Source organism: Galeopterus variegatus, unplaced genomic scaffold (genome assembly GCF_000696425.1).
Source record: "Galeopterus variegatus unplaced genomic scaffold, G_variegatus-3.0.2 Scaffold4493, whole genome shotgun sequence".
Lineage (NCBI taxonomy): Eukaryota > Metazoa > Chordata > Mammalia > Dermoptera > Cynocephalidae > Galeopterus > Galeopterus variegatus.
The window spans coordinates 111,083-119,004 of NW_007730604.1; the positions used below are offsets into that span (position 1 = coordinate 111,083).

Consider the following 7,922-nt stretch of genomic DNA (forward strand, 5'->3'; position numbering starts at 1 on the left):
TGAGGCCAGCCCAGTATAAATGTTCTTGATGATAGAAAGATAGATAAGAAGGAATGATGTCCCCAAATCTCAATACCAGTGATCACCCCTACTACCCAGATTTTGGTTTCTAAATACCATTCCCTACTAGGGTTCCTTGGATAAATGACTAATTCCAGGTCTGGGGCAGGCAATTTATAAGGTAAGCCTGGGACAACTGGTTATTCCTTAAGGCAAAGATGTTCTCAAAGACTAATGGAGACATATCGAGAGGATATAGGAACCAGCCTAAAGGAGCTCCCACTGGCTAAATCTGGGAAAACTTGAGCCTGAAAAAGAATAACAACTGTAATCAACTGAAACATACTGAATTACATAACCCCTGTCCCATAACAGTACTCAAAAAAGAGAAAGCAAAATTCAAAACAGTAAAACCTTAGTTGCCACCCACTGAAGATGACTTCTTAATTAAAGAGAAAGAACTAAATGTGATTCCTGCTTTTTCAATAGAAATTGTACTTGAGAGAAACCAAATGATCCCTTCTGATGAGCAAAAGTTCTTGGAAGAATGTCCACTAATAAATGTGGAAAGAATGATGCAATTAGGAAATCATCATTTTGCAACCCCTAATAAAATAATCGTTTCAGGCAAGAATCCTCTGTGGACGCTAAAACCACAGATGAAAGGTTGATGGGGAAACTGGATGTTCGCTTGGAGACGGAGCGTGATCCCACAGAGCACTTGAGTCATAAATGGAAAAGCACGGCTGCACAACGTGGAAAGCTGGCTGTCGCCACCTTAACTCAGCAACCAAACTTACCATCAGTAACAGCAGGACAGGCGGACATTATCTGCCTCCTGATAGGAGGCGAGAGAAAGTACACACAGCACCAGCTCTGACCTCTTCCTGCCAAAATGTCAGCCGTCCTCTAATCAGCCCTTTGGACTAACCCAGTTTAGGGGGACTATCGGGGAAAAAGGAAAAAGCTAATAATGACATAAGGAAACAATCGCATGAATCCAGAACACGAGACATAGTACAAATCAATGCCTCTTCAACAACTTAGTGCCATGAAAAGACGGTAAACAACTCCGGATTTAAGGGACTTAATAGACATAAGAACCAAATGAAAGGCACTTGATTAAGTCCTCATTGGACAAAGACTGTTATAAAAGACATTTGGGGGATAATTCAGGAAAAGCGGGTTTGTTTTTGGTTTTCTTTTGCAGCTGGCTGGTATCGGGATCTGAAACCTTGACTTTGATGCTATAACACAATTAGGGAAATCTGAATACGGACTGGGTATAAGATGATACTAGGAAACTCGTCTTAATTTTATTAGTGATATTATGGATTATGGTGGAGACTACCTTTTTTTAAAAAAAAGTCTATGCCAAATTATTTATGGATAGGTATCATAGTTGAGTAAAAGGCATAGATAGATAGATAAAGCAAGGAGAGCAAAAATGTTAACAATTGCTGAACTGAGTTGGTAGGTACGTTGCTTTGGCTTTTCAACATCCTTGAGATTTCTCGTAGTAACTTTAAGTAAAAGTCACCTACAAGTAACGAGTATGCCATGACTTTAACATATACCTGAGCAAGCACAGTGGTATGCTGTTGCTTGCCAGCCCCAGTCATCTAGAAATGGCTTCGTGGAATGCTGTTTGAAGAAAAAGTGCAAAGCCACGTTCAGCCTCCATTAGAAGGGTTCTGTGATTGACTAGCAATGCCTGCACGGGTATGGGATTAGGAAGTGGTGCCTGTCTGCTACCTCTCGGCCTTCCTTGCTCCAAATCATAGTTTTTCAGCTCTGCCTACCATGGGGTCGTCCACAGAAGGAAACAGGAAAAGAAGAGATTTGGAAGAATTGCCTGAGATTGAGGAAATGAATATGTTTTGCTCAGACTGAGCTGGAGCCCACGTGCCTAGAAGTTTATGGCTCGATTTCAGTTATCACAGAGTGAGAATTCTGTGTTCTAGAAACTCATCTGTTTTCACACTTGGAGCCACTTCATTCTTCTGTCTTGCCTAGCTTTCTAAGTAATGTGTCTCTTGAAAAAGTCCCACCTGTCTTGGCCAAGGAGTGGGGACGAAGTTCTTTGTCCATGCAGAGGTGGACTGGAAAGGAGCAGCAGCCGAGGAGTCCCAGCTGGAGAGGTGGACAGCAGCTGGCCGAGGAAGGCAGGCAGCTCCCCTGACAGCACATAAGTAGCTCTGTGGCCACCGTCCTCTTCCCCTGGGGCCAGGCCTTGTCAGGGGTCAGGAGGGAGTTGTCACCGAGCAGAGCTGCTGAGAAGTGGCGGCAACACCAGCTGACAATTACCCAGACAAGTCACACCCGGCACCGAGTTGCAACTGCCCTTACAAGCTCCTTCTAGGATGTTCTGATGGAGGGACGATGCCCAGCAGTTTAGGCTACTGAATCAGGGAGAATGCTAGGACACATGACAGAAAGCCAGTGACCCCACCAGGAGGTGACCTGCCCGCGGGGCTGCCCTGTAAGTACACCATCACTCAGGAGTTGGGGGAGCTGACCCTCTCGCCCACAGCAAGGCCAGACTCCCTGTATGGCCAGTCCTGGGGGCAAGGCCTTCTGGACCCTGTGATGCCCCTGGGGATCCAAAGTGGAATCTGGGGAGCCTTCTGAGCAGAGAACCTTCATTAAGCAAGCTCAGTGTTTACTTGGCAAGGGCAATGGCTTCCAGATGTTAGCGGGGCTGGGGGCCTAGGAGCCAGCAATGCATCAGGGCTCATCTCTTTGTCACTGATAGGGAAGGAATGAAAGAATCTGGTGCTGCTACCCTGGCCAGATGGCTGCTGCTCGGCCCTTCACAGCAGACAAATCATCCCCAGAGGCTCCTCCCAGGACCCTTGACAGCCAGGGCAGCTGAGGAAGCAGAAAGGGGGAGCCAGGAGACTGAACGGGCCTGACAACTGCAGATTGGAAAAATAAGGGTGGATTCTGGACAGAAGAGGAAACTGCAGCCCAGAGAGGTTAAGAACTGTGCTCAAGGTCACACAGCAGGTAGGTGACAGAGCTGTAGTCTGAAGCCAGGCCTCTTGCCTTGGAGTCCAGGCTATAACCTTTCCACTGCACCATCTCCCCCTAGGAAGCATCCAGGATGAAGTCATTTCTGGGCCTTTCCTGATCTGTTAATCAGAGCCACCTGGTCAGAACCTCCCCTGTCACCCCACCCCCACCCCCTATCCTTACTTTCTTAGAAGGCGGGTCGCCTTTCTCCTAGTTGATATGCAGAATGTGGGCAATTTGCCATTTGTACCTGCTGGTACTGTACATGGGTAGGGTCCCCGTCCCCAGGACTGGCTGCGCTGCATATGTGTTGCAGCGGGGAGAGGGGAGGGAGGCAGAGGAGAGCAAGAGGCCCAGTGCTCTCCCTGCAAAAATATGGAGGGGGGCTGGCCAGTTAGCCCTTTGGTTAGAGCTCAGCCCTGTAACACCAAGGTCAAGGGTTTAGTTCCCCATACCAGCCAGCCACCAAAAACAAACAAAAAGACAAAGAGGACTTCTCAGGATGAGGGGAGGCTGCAGAATAATTGGGTTTGTCCAGCTCTTTTGCTCCTTCCTCACCCCACCCCACAACACTGAGGCTGGTAACAGCATAGCAGGGGAAGCCTGTGGGAGGCTACGCTGGTGCAAGGGGGTTCCTGGACCTAAGTGTTGATCAAAAATGCACACCTTTGGGACAGGCTCAAGGGGCCACACCGCCTGTCTCTGACATAGCCCTTTGTCTGTTTAAGGATGGTAAAAACTCCAAATTACTCCTACCAGGGGAGGGGATCTTCACCCTCCCAAAGGGGGTTCCTGGTACCACTGAAGCCAACTCCACAACTGGAAAGAGGCAAATGCTCAAAATCAGGGAGGCCTAAGCACTGATGGATTGCCACCTCCACACCGAGCACCTCCAGCTGCACCTGGCACATAGCAGGTGCTCAATAAACGAGGGGAAGAGAGAACACAGAATGTTGTTCCTGCCACACTGGATGTACTTTGAAAAAGCTAAAAGGACTAACCACATATGCACTCTTTGGAGACTTTCGCAATATCTGCGTCCTTCTCCCAGCTAGAGTCCCCGTGGCATGGGTGAAGGCACTGTTCGCCTCTCTTGTGGGGGGCGGGAAAGGCGGTGACCACAGTCCTGGCTGCCCTAGACACTTTCCCAGGCTCGCTGAATGTCTGCAAACATCTGGAAGGGGCTAGGTCCAAAGCATTAAGCTAATGAACGACAGAGCTCTGTGTCCAGGAAGGAGAGGGATCCAGGCCCCTACCCAGATGCAGTCAATCCTGGCTATCAGCAGTCCCACTGAGTCAGATGCGTGCTGCCCAGCCAGACTCCCACGGCAGAAAGCTGGCACCACAGCCAGGAGCGGTGGATTCGCCCAGGCTCCCTGCCCCACACCTGGACAAGCCATCCTCCACCCTGCCCAGTTGCCCCTGGCAGGAACCCAGGTTTCAGACCATTGCCCAGATAGGTCTCCCCTAAAGCAAGGATCAAGCCATCCCTCCACTCTGAAATGCCTCCCACCCTCGCATGGGAGGCTCAGTGCCGGAGTAGGCTGACATGCCAAAAATAAAGCCTAATGTGTCACAGAGAACCCAAAACGCCATCTGTCAACAGGGAGTTAAGGCATGCTAATCTAAACACAGCTCTGCAAACTGCTCTCTTCAGTTCATAAACATACAATACATGAAACTCTCTCCCAGAGGCAGCAGCAGGGCTGGCTCAAGCCTGTGGCCGGCTTGGAGACGCTTCTTTCACCTTCCTCCCCACAGGGCCTCAGGCACCCCTGTCTGTTCATTCGTCAGCTCTCCACCCAGCACCTGCTACGCTCTGGTAAGGCAAGGTGCTGGGGATTTGGTGGCAGAGGGGACTCAAGACGGCCCAGCCCTTGGGGAGCTCACAGCTTTGTGACACTAAAGAATCTCACATTATAAAATTATAATTTTGTAAAGCGGTACAGGGAGCTGGGTGAGGGTAAGAAAGGAGACTTGATCTTGGCAGAAATCAAGGAAGGCCTGGTGAAGAGATGCATCTCAGCTAAGACTGGGAAGATGAGAAGGAGCCAGGGGAGGAGGAACTGGAAGATCAAGCCACATGAGCAAAGGCCCTGGGGTGGGGAAGAACCTGGGACATTTGAAGAAACAGCAGAGGCCAGTGAGTTGGGGAGTAGTGGGCAAGGGTAGGTACTTAGGCAGTGAGATAAGAAAGGCAGAGGGGTCCGGTAAGGGTCTGGACATTTTCTAGGGGACAATGAGGAGGGACCTGTGGTCAGATTTGTGTTAGGACAATCCAGCACTATGCTGGAGCCAGCTCACACGCTCAAAAATGCCAACTATCAGCATCACTTACCCACTCTGTTCATTGGCTTCATGACAACAGCGTGAAATCAAGAGTATTTACACCAGGGGAAAGGGCATCCTGTTCTTTCCAGAGAGGTGGTTGTTAATCATTTACCAGCACATCACTGGGAGAATGCCTCTGGCTACTGGGAAGGAATGGAACCGTGGGGTACAGAGAAGGTGGGGAGGCCACCAGGCAGGCAGGTGCAATGGAGCCTGGAGGGGAGGAAGGGCAGACACAGGTCCACGAGCAAGACCAGGAGGCAGACGCCTGGTTAGCAGTGGGCTGGGAGTGAATGCAGACCATGGCATCTCAGGCCACAAAGCGAGCCCCTCCCTGCCAAGTCCCTAATGACACAGCCTGAATATGATGTCTCTGCGTGATCATCCAACCTCCCCGGGTTCCCTGACTCTGGGGAGAATCTCAGAAGAACCCCCCACCCACACTTCTGCCAGACTTTGCTAGGTCTGTCCCACTAGCCTGGACCAGCTGTGGGACCTGGACCAAAACCCAGGGTGTCACTTCAAGTCTCAGCCTCTTTACTTGCAAAACGTTTGTCTGAAAACTCAAAGTACCTGCCTTTGGGGTGGGTTGGAGGTTCAGCAAGATGACATCATAATGCCCTGAGCGCAGTGTTTGCAGCACCAGTCGTGAGCATGTGCTCAGTGCTGCTCAGCTCCGAGTGCTATTCAACCACCCAGCAAAGACACCCAGAGATGCGGGGACCCAGAGATGTGGTCAACGTCCTCACTGTGCCCAGACAACAGGCTCAGGGAAGGCACTCCCACCGGAGCTCACCTCTGTCACTTGCTGCTTGTCCAGGTGGAACACCTGCCCTGAGCTGGTAGCAGCAATCTCCTCGTAGGCCAGGTACCCAGGATGGGTGCGGTCACCACAGTCCCCCGTCAGCACAAAGACAACCTGGAAGATGGACATGCAGCCTAGCTCACAACTTCCCTGGCCACCTACATCAGGTGTGAGTGGCAGGGTCCCAATCAGGGGGGAGTGACGGGGGTGAGCCCTTTCCTTTCTCCGGGCTCAGGTAACACATCTATAGAATGGGAATAATGTGGACCCATCTCCTGGGGATTGGGAGCTGACGTAGGATGAGTGCTTAGCACAGGGCCGGGAATACAGCAGGGGCTCAGCAAGTGGGAGCTGTTATTAAATCTATGACAAAGAAGGGCATGGGGGTTAACTCCTCTCGAGCTGAGTGGCCCCTGGAGGCTGCAGAGTTAGGAGAACCTTGAAGAACCTTGTGTGTCCTGGACACGAGAGCAGAGAGGCAGTCCCAGCCCTTGAGTTCCTCCCAAGGATGTCATTGGGCAGGCCCTCCCCGCTTCGCCACTCACGGCCTCCCCGCAGCCCTCACTGCAAAAGCAAGAAGCAAGAGCCTGACATGTCTTCCAAATCCTGAGACAGTGAAAAAGGGCACGTGAGCTGCAGGGACCAGGAGCAGAGGCCACGCCGGAGGAAGCCGGGTGGTGCAGACTTTACAGGGTGTGACAGGAGCCAGTGGTGTGGTCTTTATCAGGAACAAGCCTCGTCCTGGAGGCAGGAGCCGTGGCCAGCAGAGCAGGAGAACACACTTGGAATCCACCTACCCTGCTAGGTGCTGAGAGGCGGCCTGCCATGGCTGGTGCAGGCTAGAGCCAGCTCCTCTCTCCCGGTGGGGGTTCAGGGCTGCTGAGTGGAAGACCCCAGCTTCCTCAGGACCCCCTTGTGGCTCCCGCTTGAGCCCCCAAAGGCAGGCTCACTCACCTGTGACTGTTTCAGCTGCAGGAGCTGTACCACCTCCTCTGTTTTGTGATAGTCCTTGGCACGGGCATCCGAGAAGACAAAGATGAAGGAGCCAGGGTTGGCGACCTCCACAGCAGCCTTGATGGCCCCCACACTCATCTCTGGGCAGTCGCCACCGCCCTGGAGGGCAGAGGGCTGGGAGTCACTGCAAACCACTGTGTCCTGCCCACCCAGGAGTCAGGCCATGACACCAGCCACTCCCTTCCCAGACACAGTGCAGCATCTGATCTGCCTTAACTATAGACAAGCCGCGCCATTCATTCATTCATTCATTCATTCATTCACCCACACTAGAGTGACATGGTCCCACTCTCATGGAATTTGGGATGGGAGGCAGGTGCGCTGACCAACAAGCCCAACACAGCTATTTAGTTTTCACTGTGATGAGTGCTACAAGTAGGGGAAGAGGGTGGGGGCCATGGGAATAACTAACAGACAGCCCCAAGCAGCCACCTGTTAGCCACGGCTTCAGGATAGGGAGCAGCCGGGGAAGGGAGACGTGGGGGTTGGGCAAGAGGAAAGCACTCGAAGCCACCGCCCCAAATCCTCTCTGTAACCTCCCCTGGTATTGATCCCAAATAAAGACATACTCCTGCCCACGCTGCCCACCAGATGGGGGCCCTCCGCAGGAAGGGAGCCTATGCCTGTCTCAGCCACGTCTGTACAGCCAGGCCACAGCAGCAGGATTTACACGTGGTAACTCTTTGGTAAATGCTTCTGGCCTTGATTCACTCATTCACCCCACAAGGACTTACTGAGCCCCGATTTGTGCTGGGCC

General features: G+C 52.0%; 1 protein-coding gene across 1 annotated transcript in view; it reads right to left on the reverse strand.

Moving 5' to 3' along the window:
* Positions 1–7,243, reverse strand: part of LOC103603192 (hemicentin-2-like) — a gene marked incomplete at its 3' end in the record, with an annotated part of 116,558 nt that extends 109,315 nt beyond the window's left edge. The window contains exons 1-2 of the mRNA XM_008587682.1: positions 7,106–7,243; positions 6,143–6,265 (exon numbers count right to left, since the gene is read on the reverse strand). Coding sequence (XP_008585904.1) covers positions 6,143–6,265; positions 7,106–7,243 — 261 coding nt within the window. The remainder of the gene's footprint in view (positions 1–6,142; positions 6,266–7,105) is intronic.
* Positions 7,244–7,922: the final 679 nt, after the last annotated feature.